The 17159-nt window shown below is 35.6% G+C and overlaps 1 protein-coding gene across 1 annotated transcript; it reads left to right on the top strand.

The window, feature by feature from the left end:
- The first annotated feature begins 409 nt into the window (after window positions 1–409).
- cfap221 (cilia and flagella associated protein 221) lies at window positions 410–16912 on the top strand. Its single transcript, XM_072657364.1, has 22 exons — window positions 410–662; window positions 1164–1264; window positions 1585–1671; window positions 1913–2008; window positions 2748–2848; window positions 3458–3561; window positions 4906–5065; window positions 5249–5369; window positions 5730–5820; window positions 6127–6235; window positions 6337–6424; window positions 7162–7251; window positions 7347–7442; window positions 7801–7894; window positions 10122–10219; window positions 10621–10701; window positions 13041–13148; window positions 13266–13421; window positions 13957–14109; window positions 15538–15626; window positions 15713–15808; window positions 16185–16912. Exons 1-22 carry the CDS (start codon window positions 530–532, stop codon window positions 16267–16269), a joined length of 2337 nt encoding a protein of 778 aa, XP_072513465.1. The 5' UTR covers window positions 410–529; the 3' UTR covers window positions 16270–16912.
- Window positions 16913–17159: the final 247 nt, after the last annotated feature.

Genomic DNA, 17159 nt, shown 5'->3' with positions numbered 1-17159 from the left:
AGTAGCATATATTTATAAACAAACGGCATTTAAATTCAACCGATACATTTTACCAAACTAAACGTCGCAGTATGTTTATCAGATGTGTCTCTGTAGACTACAAGTGATTTTACGTTTATATATCATATGTAGCAATTTATTACATTCATTTTACAAAAACATTCAAATTCAACAAAGCGAGCGCAAGAAGGGGCGAAACGCGAATATTCACTCGAATATATGTACAAATATATGTACAAACATATACGCTAAAAAACGTGTTCGTCGAAATGTATTTTGTTCTTCCAAATGTCTTTAGTTGATTGTGTCTCGAATTTGTACTCTAGTGCTAATTGGCTACTGGCTTTTATTTTGAAAATCCGCTGCTCAGCATCACAATCGCCGCTTTCACCTTGCTGCTGTCGCTATGGTGATTGAATGTTGACACAGCCCAGGGTTCTGGAGATATGTTGTTCGCTAGCTAGTTTATGTAAACATAAATTAATAACTTTCAGCCTATAGCAAGCTGATCTAAATATTTGATGACAGAATGGAAGCCGTGCTCCAAGCCCCCAAAACATTTGCGAAAAATGAAGTGAAAAAAAAGAAAATTCTTCCTCTTAGTCAGCTAGTGGAGGAGAAGAGGAGGACTGGCAACGTTTCTCATCATCTTCTTGAAACTAGTAGGACAATAATGAATGTTGTAATGAGAGCTACTGTAAACAAAACTCACTGGTGTAGCGCTAACGATTCCTTTTCTGTTAGCTTTCAATGATTTTGCCTAATGTGTAGCTCACATGGTAGCTAGCTAGGTGGATCCACATGGTAAGAAAGCCCAAAGGAAATATTGTGCAGCTAATATGTCTTGTGTTTTTCTGCACCACAACATGGTAGCTTGTCATTAGCTGCATACGTTGAAAATGTTACATGCACACAAGAAATGCTAGAATAAATGTTGCTTAAAAGTTTTGTTAATGCTGTACCTGGTAATGAAACTGAATAGTGAAAACCGTTCCAGTTTATCTCAGTGTAATCACAAATATTTTTATCAGTACACTACAGGTCTTTTAACTGACTTTGTCTAATCTTGTGAACCCAATATGGGTTCGACTTTAACACACATACTTCTGTACCTTAGACGGCACATGTGCCTTATTTTAAATCTACAGTTTTTCTTTTTTCAGGGGTTTATGTCAAGTTTAAGAGCAATAATGTAGTTGAAGCAGATCCACCAGATCTTCATTTCCATGGGTTTAAAGTGGGAAAGGACTACAAAAAGGTTGTGGTAAGTAAATTTTTCCTAATTACTTATTATGAAAAGCACATATACTGCTCATGATATTTTATGATATATTAACAGCTTTTTGTTTTATACCTTGGATTATAGGTTTGAGTAGCTTGTGTAGCTCATCCAATATGCAACAATCAAAATGTTCATCTTTCATCTTTAACTGGTGTTTTCAAGTGAAACACCAGTTAATTGTCAAGAGCTTTAATTACGTAAAAACTTCAATAAATATTCCACTGGTATACATTATATAATAGAGTATATCACCTGTAACAAATAAAGTAATTTGTAAATATTTTTTTTTTATATATATTTAGAAGCTCATTAATATTTCTTCGGAGGTGCTCAACATTCACATTCTCCCCACCCAAACAAAGTACTTTCGAACTGAGTATACTAAAAAGGTAATTATACAAACACAAACCAGCTGCTAAACATAATGACATTTACAGATTGTTTAGTTACAGTTATTGACAGTATTTTTAATATGCTACCACTGGTGCTTTTTCGCTCACTACAGCTTCTCAGAAAAAAAGTATTGCTATTTCGCCCAACCAGAAGATTATCAAGAAGAGACAGATAATAATCTTATAATGTAGCTGTAAAATATTTCTTAAAATGCTTGTGTGTTTTGTTTTCATGCAGAGTCGACTAGTTCCAGGCCTCTCCTACACCATTATTGTACACTTCAGTCCCAATGAGTGGCGGTACTATTTTGACAGCATCCGGGTTCATTGCCAGGTGGGCCACTGAAGATGTAGTAGTGCAGTTAAGTGACAAAAAACTTAAGGTTTATAGAGAGGAACAGTTAATTTTGCTTTATTACGAGAAAAAATGATGTGTGTGTATATATATATATATATATATATATATATATGGCACCCATATGGCCATTATCCCTGCTTATGAATGAGCAAATGAGCACTGTTTTCACTGAGATATTTTCTTTTTCTTCTCTACATCAAGGTAGATGTAGAGGTGCATTTTATGAATTTAAAGTTTAAAACTAAAGAAGCAAAATTAGATACTAAAAATGTCTTGGCTGATTGTGTACAATGTAGGGAAATTAAGCACATGTGACTCCTGGCTCCAGATGGCTGTGGCCAATGTTTTTATAATGTTTTACGTTTTAAATAGTGTGAACAGGATTCAGGAAACAAACTTAAATACATTAGAGCACAACTTCTATTTGTTTGCTGAAAGTGTCATATACTTTTTACATGCCCCATTTTATGCCTATATTTTCCCAATAAACAGTAGTAATGCAGAATTTCGTTCTCCGTAGAGGATGTATTTAATTTTACGAAGAAAATTAACAAAACATAATTTGCCCATGACTGTCTAAACTTAGTAAAAGGCTGTGTACTAAAAACAATTGATTTTAAAAACATTAAACAAGATAAGTGAATAGAGAGAGGATGTATGTTATTTGGTTCAGGCTTTCTTGTGTTGTGCTTTAATGTGCTACACTTCTTTCCAGGGAGAGGAGAACTTGCTGGTTCCTGTCCATGCTTATCCTGTGATTGATGATCTGCATATTCCATCTCACATCCGTCTGCCTGCTGTGCCACTGGGTCACAGGTACCTGAGTTCTCTGTAAATAGCTGATATTTTGTTGTTTAATGTAACTGCTGCAGTGCTACACTAGTCGCATGGCCATTTTCCAAGCTACATATGTAAAATCACTTCTTTGGGGCTGCTGAGTGGCACAGTCAAGTGGTGGTCCCATCAGATAAACTGCTGGCTCTATCCCTGGTGATGCCAGAGCCATCAATTGGACCCTTTTCTCCCTCCATGACCCCCATGAAGAAGTTGGCCAGTGCCAGCATCTGTTAGCTCTTCATACATATTGGACTCAAAATGTGTTTTATGTACATACTGATGTCATTCTGGACATTTTATGAATCGCTTACTTGAAGCAGATATGTTTTTAAACATATTAAACAAAGCTTTTGTAGTGAAAGCCTTACAGGTAGAAATGTTTATAAAGTGCTTAATCTGAGCATGTTTATAATAATTAGATATAATTGTTTGACAATTGCATACCAAAAAAAAATATTCATTTTGCAGGAGTTTTGGCATGACAGAATTGAAAAGTCAAACCTTACAACAACATTCATACGTGATAATAAACAGTATGCAGCAGTAAATGTATGGAACTTTGTAAACTACTATATTTTTGTTTCAAAGCATCACCCATGTGATTCCTTTGAGCTGCAGCTGTCCAATAGACTTTGAGTTCCAGGTTCACTGCTTGCAGCTTCATGAGGCTTTTACCATCCAACCATTATCAGGTAAATACCCTTGTACTATAAAAGTTCAAGTTCAAAAGAAACTGCAATATAAAGAACTAGACTACTTATGCTTGTAACTAGCCATTCAGTGCAAACTTTAGGGTGAGGGGAGGCCACTTGTGGCACTTTGACACTTTGATGTATGATGTATGTATGATTTATACTATATTCATTTAAAGGGAACTTCTAAGCATTCAACCCAGATGCCATGGAAGTTCCAAATTTATGCAGTTGAAAGAATATTTGTTTTTATATGTGTTATTTGTATTGGCTTATAATTGGTGTCTACTTGTGAATCATTAAAGACCCCTTAGTTCAAGTTGCATTGGTCAGACTGTGAAAATAAAGACTGAATAGCATTCTAAGTAAATCAAAGATGTGGATCAACTGTGAAATTGGAAATTGAAGATGGTTATTACCACCCATGCACTACTCGGCTGTAGGATAGAAAAAAATTGTTACTGAAAAAAACACATCAAAGCACTTGTCAGAAAGCATACAAGGGACCTAGCTAAATGTATAAAATGGTTCTGTGGTTAGATAAGAAAAAAATAAGCTTTTTGGGCTAGATTCAAAACATTACACTGGCACTAACCTAACACTGCCTATTCCTCGAGTTATAAAGTCAGGTTCATAAGAATTGGGACAGTGACACTATTTCTGTAACTTTTCCTCTGTACAACACCAGAATGGATTTTTAAATGAAGCCGTCTCATACTTCCCATCAACAACTACAAAATGCATATTTAACACATGGAATCCAGGCCTTTTAACTTGTTTTTAATTTGTCATGAAATAAAGAGGCAACAGACCACTTATGGCAATGTAACTGCTTATCAGGGAACATTCCAAGAACCTTTGAGCCTGTGACAATGGAATTAATGCAGTTAATGCAATATTTTTCTCCTTAATGCAATATTTCTCTCCTTTCTCCTATAACTCCCACTGTGGTGGTATACAGAAGCAAATTACAAAAATTGTGTAACTGTCCAAATACTTATGGACCTGACTGTATAAAAACAGCCCTGGACACATCAAAGTTACGAGTACAAAACATGGTTTTGACTGTTTCAATGTTTTTCGCTTTACTTAGATGGTTGGAACTGAATATGTATTAAATGCAACTGAACACTACGTTGAATGTAAATGACTATTGAATATAAAAGATATGTGGGAACCTGAATTTCAGAATTAAGTTGTCATATTTTTTTTTTGGTGTGTTTAGAGGTCATTACTAAACACAACATCCTTAAGCATTTTTGCCTGTCAGTAAAGTATACATATTTAAATAAATTATGCTCATGTCTAATAAAATTCTTCAGTTTGTTATGTTTGTGTTACTAGGAGTCATCCCAGCTAATGGAAAAACAAACTGTACAGTCATGTTCACACCAAACCAGTATGGCACTGCTGAAATTACCCTGCAGCTGATCATCTCTCAATTTAACTCCAAGCCATTCATCTGCACACTGACTGCATCCTGCTCCCCTCAACTGACTCTAGGGTACTGTCAGATTGGTTTATGTATTCCTAACTATCTCCTTGCTAGGGATTTGTGCAGTATGTGAATTTTACATGTGAACTTAAACATAAAATAAAATTATTTTTGAAAATATATGTTATTTTCACAGCACATATATTACACAAGCATACAGTAACATGGTGATCTCTTCACATCTCTTCACAGGCAACCAGGGAACAATGAAGAGAGATATGAAATGCTTTCCCAAGACCAAAAAACAGAAGTGCCCGTGCCCCTGCCAGCTGCTCACAAGCTTAAGCTTACAGGGCTTCCAGCCATAGAAAAGGTATGCAGTGTCAATAATACTTACATTTTATACTTACAAAGTAATTTAATTTTAGATCAGTATATATTAGACCTGTCATGATTAATCAGTTAACCTCAGTTGTTTGATTAAAATAAATATATATTCTTGTATCTTCTTAATGGTTGAATGTGCATTTTACTACATTGTGTTTGTACATATAGTACTTTTAAATTTTGGTTCCAGTGGTTTCCTAGTTTTCATCGGTTTAGACTTAGAAAATATTTAACTGTCACAATAATAATAATTTCCTAAATCCCTTACTAATTATTGCTAATAGAATTGCTAATGCTATCATTTCAACAGCATAAAAAAAAGATTAAATTGGACTGTCATCCTCAGAGCTCTGCTGTTGATGTGTCCACCCCTGCTGGACTTGCCAAAATGCTCATTCAACCCCAAGATAAAATGAGCTACATGGACCTTAGAAAGGGTGTGTAACAAATTAATATGTTGCAATAGAAGGGAATGTTCAGTAGCCCGTTTAGAACCCACATGCCTCATGTATATGAGATGAAATTAAGTCAATAAAAACAAATGTTCTCTTTGTTTTTTTTTATTATTATTATGAAATATTTCATAATGTTTGAAAAGACATAAAATGGAATTTAAGAAAATATCTAAGCATTAACATTTAGGGCCAAATTATTAATGAGTTGTTTAATACATATGGGTCCTGATGATGAAATTCTAATGACAAACACAGTTTTTCTTTCTTTTTGTGTTTCATTCATTAAAGTCATGTCTCATGCTAAGACTGCTCACCAAACAAGACAGATGAGAGAAGCTTCATTTGAAAATGAAGTTCGATTAAATGCCCAGAAGGAGAGAGTCAGTTATCTTCAATGGTATGACCTGTGACATGTTCACACACAAAATATACCTTTATATTTTCTCTTTTTGTGTGTGTGTTTTTATAATCCAGTTTTTACACTTGTTTTCTTCTTAGGCAAGTGCATCTGGGTGAAGTTTTGTCCTCAACAGAGCAGAAAATGGACATTTTGAAAGAACAAGAATTTGCAGCTGCTGAGTATATAGTAGGGTCATTGACAGTTTTTTATATAAGCAAATCATATATTGTGTCTCACTTGATAGGCCAGAATAGGATTCCTTGTGTTTGTCAAGATACTTTGCCAGCAAATCTAAACTAATTCTGATCTAATGATTTCCTTTGGTGATTAAACTGAATGAATATTGTAACATTGACAGACATTGAGACCAGACTGTGGCCCTGTGATCGGACGTTTCCATATGCTCATCATGGATATAAATGTCATGCTAAAATTTTGCGCTAAAGTATTTCTTTAAATTTTTCCTTTTCTGCACAACGTACATATATCAAATTGTTTATTTTCAAAATTTAATAGAAAATTCTACATTCAAAATTCTACATGTATATTAAAAATATACATACCTGCTTCTGGCAGATTTGATTACTGTTCTTGGCAGAATTTTAAGACTTCAATTAAATTTGTTGGTTTCCTGGCACAGTCCATATTTTCAATAGGTTTGAGTTAAGAACTTTGGAAATGAAAATTTTTAAATGTACCACAGTATAGAATATAGTATGTCCTCTTCATTATTCTCCCCATCCAAAATAGTTTCTTCTTTGCTATTGATGACGGGTCTTCTTCTAGACGGGTCTTCTTCTTCTTACATACGGTCACATGCATTCATGAAAGCTACAGTTTTGACATTACTGATTTCTGTTGTCCTCAAGCCTAATTCCTCTTGATCTATGCCTTGATTATATATTTACATGTGTTTGTTCCAGACAAAAAAAGACACTGGAAGCAGAAAGGGAGATTTTGACAGTGTCTTGCCAAAACTGTCATTACACCGGGCTCATCGAAATGCTGGACAGGTAAATACAGAAGATATATACAACCACATCACATATTTTTAAAACTTCAGTAAAAAGATATATTAAACAGAATTATAACTGAAATACTGTTGCAGACACCTGACTGCATTCCTGCATTCTACATCTATGGCAGCAGCCAGCTGGAAGTCAGACAACGGGTGCTTAGACTCTTCCAGCAAGCAGCTTATAAGGTAAGTTGTTTTGTGTTGCTTATAATTAGCATTTACTGAATATGTACTGACAGCATACCCTAGACTCACTTGCATGAGACTAGCAAAACATGCAGAAGTGTGCAATTCTTTCTGATATCGTTGTTCAGTACAAATGATCCAAGTTCATAATTTAGAAACAAAACATTATTGGCAAATTAAATTAAGATGTCTTCTTCTGTTATTCTAATACTAACCCAGTATGAATTCACAGAGGTTGGAGGGGTATTTTAATTACCATCATTCTATGTAGTTGTATATACTACAAGCTAGAAAGCATAGAGAAAAGTAATTTATATTTAGGCAATATTGGTCATTTTATGATATCTGTGCTTTTCAGGTAATTCTGCAATGCCGTATGAACATTAGGCTCCTTTTGCTGCAAGAGCTGGCTTCCAGTATGAAGAAGCAAATGGAAGGACAGAAAGGCACTAGTAAGAACATTTTTTCTCCTAAACAGGTCCATTAAACAAATGTTTGGAAATTTGGAAATACAGTTTTGTTTTGGAATTTTGCATACACTCTTCATTAATACATTTGATTTTTTTTCTAGGGCAGAATCTGTGCACAGTAAACATTTTATTAAGACTATTTGATGCACATTTTTTCTACATCTGGGTTACAAATATACATACATACATGTACAGTGGATATAAAAATCTACACACCCCTGTTCAAATGCCAGGTTTTTGTGATGTAAAGAAATGACAGCAAGACAAATCATTTCACAACTTGTTCCACCTTTAACGTGACCTATAACCTGTACAATGCAATTGAAAAACAAACAGAAATCTTTTGGTGAGGTGAAGTAAAAATAAACAACTGAGATAATGTGGGGGTGTGGCAGTGTTCAGATTTAACCAATTACATTTAAACTCATGTTCAATTGAAATCACCAATTAAAGTGCCTCTGATCAACCAAAAATAAAGTTCAGCTGTTCTAGTAGGTTTGTCCTGACATTTTTGTAGGTGAAGTCAGGTGAAGGCTACAAAAGAATTTCCAAGTCATTAAATATACCATGGAACACAGTGAAGACTGTCATCATCAAGTGGAGAAAACATGGCACAACAGTGACATTACCAAGAACAGGACGTCCGTCCAAATTTGATGATAAGACAAGAAGAAAACTGGTCAAGGAGGCTGCCAAGAGGCCAACAGCAACACTGAAGGAGCTGCGAGAATTTCTGGCAAGTACTGGCTGTGCAGTACATGTGACAACAATCTCCCATCTTTTTCATATGTCTGGGCTATGGGGTAGGGTGGCAAGATGGAAGCCTTATCTTTCAAAGAAAAACATCCAAGCCCGGCTTAATATTGCAAAAAGACATCTCACAAACGCATGTGGGAAAATGTGTTATGGTCTGATGAAAGCATGGATGACCTTTTTGGACATAATTCCAAAAGGTATATTTTGCGCAAAAACAACACTGCTCATCACCAAAAGAACACCATACCTACAGTGAAGCATGGTGGTGACAGCATCATTCTTTGGGGCTGTTTTCAGCTGGAACTGGGGCCTTAGTAAGGGTGGACGGAATTATGAACAGTTCCAAATACCAGTCAGTGTTGGCACAACACCTGCGGCCTTCTGTTAGAAAGCTGAAGATGAAGAGGAACTTCATCTTTCAGCACGACAATGACCCAAAGCACACATCTAAATCAACAAAAGAATGGCTTCACCGGAATAAGATTAAGGCTTTGGAATGGCCCAGCCAGAGTCCAGACCTGAATCCCATCGAACATCTGTGGGGTGATCTGAAGAGGGCTGTGCACAGGAGATGCCCTCACAATCTGTCAGATTTGGAGCGGTTTTGCTAAGAAGATTGGGCAAATATTGCCGCATCAAGATGCCACGCTGATAGGCTCCTACCCAAAAAGACTGAGTGCTGTAATGAAAAGCCAAAGGTGCTGCAACAAAGTATTAGTTTAAGGGTGTGCATATTTATGCAACCAGGTTAAAAGTTTTTATTTTATATTTTTCCACTGTAAAGGTTTCTGCTTGTTTTTTTTTTTGTTTTTTTTTGCATTGTACAGGTTATAGATCACATTAAAGGTGGAAAAAGTTATTAATTAAAATTATTAAAGTTTATAATTATTTGTCTTGGTGTCATTTCTTTACATCACAAAAACCTGGCATTTGAACAGGGGTGTGTAGACTTTTTATATCCACTGTAGATTATTTAGTTAGTGGTGATGATAGTTCAAAAATGTTAGTGGTTATGATTAACCACAGCTGGAAGTTTCTCTGTGACCACATAACAAAAGCACTGGATTGACCATCACACAGTGCACTCAAAATCCAAGGTGCTCAGAGCGGATCTGAGAAGTATAATTGCAGGACTGTTAACAAGTCAGGACAACAAGTCAGGAATGTCTCTTGAAGTCATTTATAAAATAAAAGCAGATTCCAAGATCATTATCAAAGCCAAACATTTACTAAGAAAATAGGTTTGGATGTTTAGGAACTACTTAAAAAGACACAGGCCTGTTATAAACTGGAAACTGCTGGACCACCAATGAGTGTCTAAAGTCTACTTTTACATAACAAGCATGTTTTACATAAACATGAACTGATAGACTGTGTCCAGGAAAGACACAGCGTGCTATTTGTTTCTATTGTACAGTGTGTTTAGTTGTTTGTCCTGATCCTCTTGCTTTAGGAGTCGATGAAAATCCTCAACTTTTGAACATGTTATCAGAAAATCACCTGTCCTTTATGTTGCCCATCTATACTCCCACAGACCAACAAGATGAATTTGTAAGTATGTGTTTCGGCTGGTAGCTGTATCATTTAAAATGCAAAGTATGCAAACATTTCGGCACCCTTGGCCAAACACATTTTGAGTTTTGTGCAAATGTTTCATAGTTCACACAAAAATCACAGCTTGCCAACACCTTTTGTAGCCGGGTAAAATCTTTTTCCCGCCTTATGTGCAGAAAGTTCTAGGTCTGAGATGTTCTGGTCTTGCATGATTGTTTAAGATCTGTACATTATAATTTGCTGAAAAGTATGCTTCATGTAAAAAAAATAGGTTTCATGTTGGATTCTACGGCAGTGTTTTTCTCAATTGGGAAAAACAAAACAAAAGAAAAAAAATTAATTTGTCTGGGGAATGTGTAATTACTAATACTCATTAATTTACCTGCTTGATTTTTCAGGCTGTAAATAGGCTTAGACATGTTCATGTGAGGACATTCAGAGCGGATCTGACTACCAGCATTCCTTTTTTCAATCTAAAGGTACAGTTAGAACTTTTTTTTTTTTGGCTTAATATCATAATTAAAGGTGCACGTATTTGTCACTGTACGGTGTACACTGTACAGCGAAATGTGTCCTCCGCATTTAACCCATCTGTGGTAGTGAATACACACTCACACTAGTGAGCTAGGGGCAGTGAGTACACACATACACACCCAAAGCGGTGGGCAGCCAACTCCAGCGCCCGGGGAGCAGAGAGGGTAAAGGGCCTTGCTCAAGGGCCCAACAGTGGCAGCTTTCCAAGCCCGGGAATCGAACCCACAACCCTGTTATCGATAACCCGGTGCTCTAACCGCTGAGCCACCACTGCCCCTCTACCAGACATATGTAACTCTGCTCTCCACTGACAGAGTGATGTCACTGCAGATGTGGGGTTTTATCCGTGCATTCTTTAAATATGACAGACTGTACGTTTCACTGCAGCTAAGATTTGCATCAAATAATTACTCTAAAAAAGTAAAAGTGTCAGTAATACTGTATTCCACACTGTGCAGTGCCGTGTTGGTTTTACTTACTTTAAGCAGTTCAGCAGAGTCTTTATACAAGCTGTTACTGACATATTATTTTTTATTATTATTAATTTTTATAATTTGTAAATATGTATTTAAATATACAAAAAACATAAGTGTCCTACTGTTCATTCTGAAACCTCACCTCTGCCTCAATTCACCTCCCTGCTCTTAAAATAGTTTAAAGTGACTGGGTGCGGCTGCTATTACTTTATATAAAGTGAGTAAGAGGGTTGAGGTAGTTAAGTTTAAATGTACATTAGACAGAACTGAATAACAGTAAATGTCTAGGGAAATAACTGCTTCCAGGTCTGGAGGATTTTACTTAGAAAAAAAGGCTGTTGAGAAGGGTCAGAACCTTTATGCCAGAAAAACATAACCAAGTAAAGTGGCCATTTTTCACCATTACACTAATGTACCCTCACTGAATGTATGCTTTCAGACCCTACTTTAGAGATTAGTGACTTTTTTCCGCATTATGATTAATCTTTTAGAATGACCTAGCCCTAGGAAAGTCCAGACCTAAATCCTAGTGAATTAATAAAATCAAATCAAGGTAAAGGTGACAGTGGCAAGGAAAAATGCCCTCAGAGCTAGAGAAAGAAACCTTGGGAGGAACCAAGGCTCACAAGGGGGACCCATCCTCCTCTGGTCAAAGGAAGTAGAAATGGTAAGAGTAATGAGAATAAGGATGGTTAATGGTGGTTATAATAATAGTGGCAGATAGTCCATGTAATTTTTAACATAATCATTAGGCAGGTAGCAGTGGCAGGAGGGTGGGCAGTTAATCTGACACAGAAATATAGTGACAAGACCAAGAACACAGTTCATGGAGGAAGGCCTGCATATGTCACTGTGCTGAAGCGAGGCCTGGGCCAAAATTCTACAGACTGTGTTCAGCTGCAGTTATTGCTGCTAAGGGGGGTGTAACCAGCTATGAAATGGAAGTTGGCAATCACTTTTTCACGTGATGAATGTCTTTTCTTCATAAATTTATTTGTATAGCTTGTTTCACAACTTGTGTTGTCACAAAGCAGCTTTACAAAGTCAGTAATCAGTAAAAAGGCAAGAAATCAACAACATAAGAAGACAAGAAAGCCTAATACCTCCAGTGAGCAAGCCAAAAGCGAAAGTGGCATAGAACAACTCCCTCAGAGCTGGAGGAAGAAACCTTGGGAGGAACCAAGAACCCATCCTCCTCTGGTCTGAACTATTTATAAATTATTGCTAAGTGACTGAACCATCAAGACTATTGTTCTGCTCAGGTGCAACATAATCATGTATATTATAAACATGTCTATTATAATCATGGTGTAGGTATGGTGATATTTAATGGTGGTACTATTAGTAGTGGCAGATAGTCCATGTAGATTTTAACATGGTCATTAGGCAGGTAGCAGTGGCATGAGGGTGTGCAGCTGGTCTTGCACGGGTGGTGGGGGAGTCTGGTCTCAAGTATGCATTATAAGAAGTGATATCATTCAGAATTTGAAATTCAGGAATTCAGAGAGAGAGAGACAAACACTTTTTCACGACACTGTATACTATGAAATATATGAAGGATTTCGTTCAAAAACTAGTAAATACCACTTTCATGAATAATCTTTTTCCCATAACCGACATTGTTGGAAATGGTTTTTACACATACAAGAAATATCAGCTCTATATTATAATTGAGTCCATTTAACATCAGCTATTGTTTTTTTATTCATTTATATCTTTTTTTATTGATATACAGCATTTTGGAACAACACTCTTCATATGCTATTTTAACTAATATACATTTTATAAATGAACTCTTATCATTTTAGGTTCCTCAGCATTACAGGGCCATGGGCTATCAGGAGGTTTCTGTCTATGATGCCAGAGCCTCTTTTGTCCACTTCAAGCTCAGTAGGCCATTATGCATTGGAGCACAGGTAACATACTACTGAATAATGATTTTCTTAATGTACAGTTGTCTGCATTAGGAAGATACGTTAAAATTATTTTGTCAGCTTATCTGTGGTGTATGAACTAGGGTTGTATTTTTCTAGGATGAGCTGTTGCCCACTGTGATGTTTTGTGCTGTGAAACTCCATGAGGAAAAGGAGGTGCAGGAGGAGTTTGGATCAGAGCTCAACAACCCTTTCAGTTTTAACACTCCTGAAAATCTGAAACATCCACTTACCGCTCACCCTCTTAGGATCTTTGTAAATACTTTATGCATTTCTTCTGTAATGGTGTATATTGACATTTTTTTGTTTTAAGATTCAGTGCATTTATTATCTGGTTTCAGTATTTTATTTGTTAAAATAATGTCTTCTGCCGAGTTTGTATTACAGACTACATGAACAGGTTTGGCTAAAAAACATCAATTTATGTTAACATTTCAGTTTTTGTTTTGTATTTATATAATAGACGACAAATGAGAAACCAAGCGGCATATCAGCATTTTCAAATTTTCTATATTGAATCTGTTGCACTCTGATTTTATTTTTACACTCTCTTTTACACTCTACAACTCTGTAACCTTTCATTTATTTTCATTCTGTCAGTATTCTGTCAGCTAATTGAATGCTATTTTACTAAATCCATCTAGTCAGATAAAGCTGGCATGAGATGTTTTACTCCTTATTATCATCTTCATTATTATGAGGTACTTGCCCAAAGATTGTACTACAGTTGAAGCATGTTTGCACTTGCTCATTTAACTTTAAGATGCTCTTTATTTAATGATTATTTCAGAACCCTGCTCCCAGTGTGTATGCATTTAAGCCAACCCCATATTATCTTGAGAGTGACCTGGAGCTCTATCTTTGTCCACTACCAATTCACACCAAGGGCAGTATTCCAGGAATCTATACTTCAGGCTCTCAAAAGAAGGTTTTAGACATAAAGGTAAGCCTGTGTAAAAGTTCTTTTTGAAATAATTAAAGGAAAGCTTTTAAAATCTTAAAAACCTTGTGCCTATAGAAGCATCTTAGTTACCACAAAGAATGCAGTACCACAAGCTGGTTGTCTCCATGTCATGCCGTAATGCTGCATCCATAGATGCAGTAATTCATGGTAAAGGAGCCCCAACCAAGTATTGAGTGTATAAATTAACATACTTGTCAGAGGTTTACCTTAATTTATGTTGAATTAAATTATTAACAAGAATACACTTCTTGATATTCAAATTTGTTGACATTCACTAGTGTATATACAGTGCCTATAAAATATTTACCCCCTTGGATGTTTTTCATTTTATTGCTTTTGAATAATGGTCGGTATAATTTGGCTTTTTTGCAAGAATTTACAACAAAAATGATCAAATATCAAAGTGAAAACAGATTTCTACAAAGTAATGTCAATTAAATAAAAAGTTATAATTGAAAAAAGTGATTGCATAAATTCAAAAACATTCTTTAAAATGACCTAATTCAAGAGCAGGCAATTGGTTAGTATTCTAATCATTGTAGTATAAAGACCACCAAATGCACCATGAAGACAAAAGAACACTGCATGCAACTCAGAGAAAAAGTTATGAAAAGATTATTAGTTTATTAAAGATTATAAGTCGAGGAATGGAAACAAAAAGTCACTCACTTAACATGACCTGGAGTTCAGGTAAATCCGTCATTACGAAATAGAAGTAATATGACTGGAGCAGGCCATCCTTACAAACTTGAGTGACAGTGCAAGAAGGCCAGCAAGACACCTGTGACTAATCTGAACGAGTTCAATTGGTGCTGCCACCACCATGCTTCTTTGTGGAGATGGTGTGTTTGTGGTGATGTGTAGTGTTTGGTGTCATCAGACCAAAGAACCTTCTTTTTGATCTGGTCTCACACATGCTTTTGGGCAAACTGTAGTTCAGATTTAATTATGTTTGCCACTATTCATGCATCAGCTGCTTTAAGCTGCTGACACAGATGTGCAAATGCACACACAAATGCAAGTATTGCCATTAGAAAATAACTCGTTAAGTTAGATACCAATACTTGAGTTGTACATTGGGTGGGGTGGTGATCAACCAACAAACTTACCTAAATAATGCTCTATCGTAGTTGCTGAATACAATAAAAAAAAAAACCAAAAAAAACCCCCAAAAAACAGCAATGCTCCAAAATCTAGTAGAAAGTTTCTCTGGACAGTAGAAACACTCTTTAATACTGTTGGTTTGAATGAATAGTATTGAATTATTTAACAGGTGTCCCAATACTTTAGTCCATATAGTGTATATACATTTTAGTCAGACATTTTTGTTTATCATGGTAATTCAAATTCCATTACCAATATATATCTTTTGTCTTTTGGTTATTCTTTTGTCACCTTTTTGTGCAGGATATTATAAAAGGGATCATGATTCCCTTCATGGCCCAGACCTTTTTTTCCACTACTTCATCTACAACCAGTAACTGGGTCTCATGCATGTAAGTATAAACACATACATTTAATTCATGCTGAAACATATACTGGAACCCTGTATTATTTTTTTTTGTTTTGTTATTGTGCACAGGTCTGATCCCTTCAGCAGTTCTCTCTTGCCCCTGGAAGCCCCACCTGCCCTGAATGATCTTCCTCTTAACATCCGAGAAGAGATTCTCTCTGGAGTGTAAGCCTTAGTCATGTATTTTTTTTATTTGCAGTTTCCTTCCATATTTGAATTAAAACTTTAACTGCATAATGTTTACTGCAAAATAAGTGTTTTGTTCAGAAAATTATGTTTTGCTATAATACCCATGACACATACAGTGTTTGTGAATTTGAAATATGGTGTGGTCTTCTGCCGTTATAATAAAAAAAATCTTAATTTCACACAATTGGCTAACTAGATTACAGTGTGTAATGTGTAGTTGTACCAGTTACTTGTAGTTACACGCAAAAAGAAATAAAAATGCACTAAACAACAAACCTTGGGTCATAGTAGGAAAAATCAGTTATTTTGAACAAAAATTAATTAAACTAATGTAAGAATGTTCTCTCAACAGGATTGAAAGTGGAGGGGTTAGTCTTACTCCTGAAATGGTTCAAACTGAGTTTGCAGTTTCTCAAAATTCAAAAGAAGAGGTCTAACGACAGAAGCACTGAAGACAGAAGGGAATGAAACCACAGTTTTACAAAGTTGAATATTGAACTAGGCATGCAGAAAAACACATCTTGTCCTTGTTAAAAGTGCCTTCCCTGCAGATAGCACTTTCAGTTATGTCTTGTTTTCTTTCGTTGATGAAATGTGTCAGCACCTGCTCAGGTCTAGTGAGACGTTAATCAGGCATAAACACATGCATACATTCAAATGCAAAACTTTGGGCACCCCTGGTGAAATTTCACATTTATTGGTTTTCTAAGTGAGAACAGATTGACATATGGGCAACAGAGAACGCAATACAATACATTTCCAATTAAGCACAAAATTGCTTAATTTAACATAGTAGAAAATTTAAAATGTGGCATGTACAAATATGTTAAATTCAGAAAATAAATGTATTTTTAGCATATAACTGCTTTCTCCTTTTCAGTTCAACTAAGTTGAAATGGTATACTTTTTGTTTAACATGGTTTGATCTTTAGTTAATGGAATGAACTTTGAAATCACAAAGCAGTAATGTTTTGGCCAAGATGAAATATCTCAGATCTATACAGTGGACTTTTTCAACTCCACACAACTAAAAATAGTACTTATTTATCTTTAGAATAAACATGTACAAACATGTATTTGACCACATTAAATAAAAAGTTTTTTTTTTGTTAATAAAGATTTTCTCTTGGAGTTCATTGTTTTAAACTAAGAGTGGGGACACAAAATACAACACAGACCAGACATATGGCCAGGCCTTCTTCCAGTAAGTAGATGTTTCCCAAAGCATTGTACATCACTGTAAAAGGTCATGGTATGGGTTAAAGCATGTAGGGTGAATCAGTCTAATGTAGATTTCAGACTTCTGAAATATATTGTGTAATTAAGT

This window comes from Salminus brasiliensis, chromosome 15, assembly GCF_030463535.1.
Source record: "Salminus brasiliensis chromosome 15, fSalBra1.hap2, whole genome shotgun sequence".
Lineage (NCBI taxonomy): Eukaryota > Metazoa > Chordata > Actinopteri > Characiformes > Bryconidae > Salminus > Salminus brasiliensis.
This window is presented reverse-complemented; position numbering and strand designations above follow the sequence as displayed.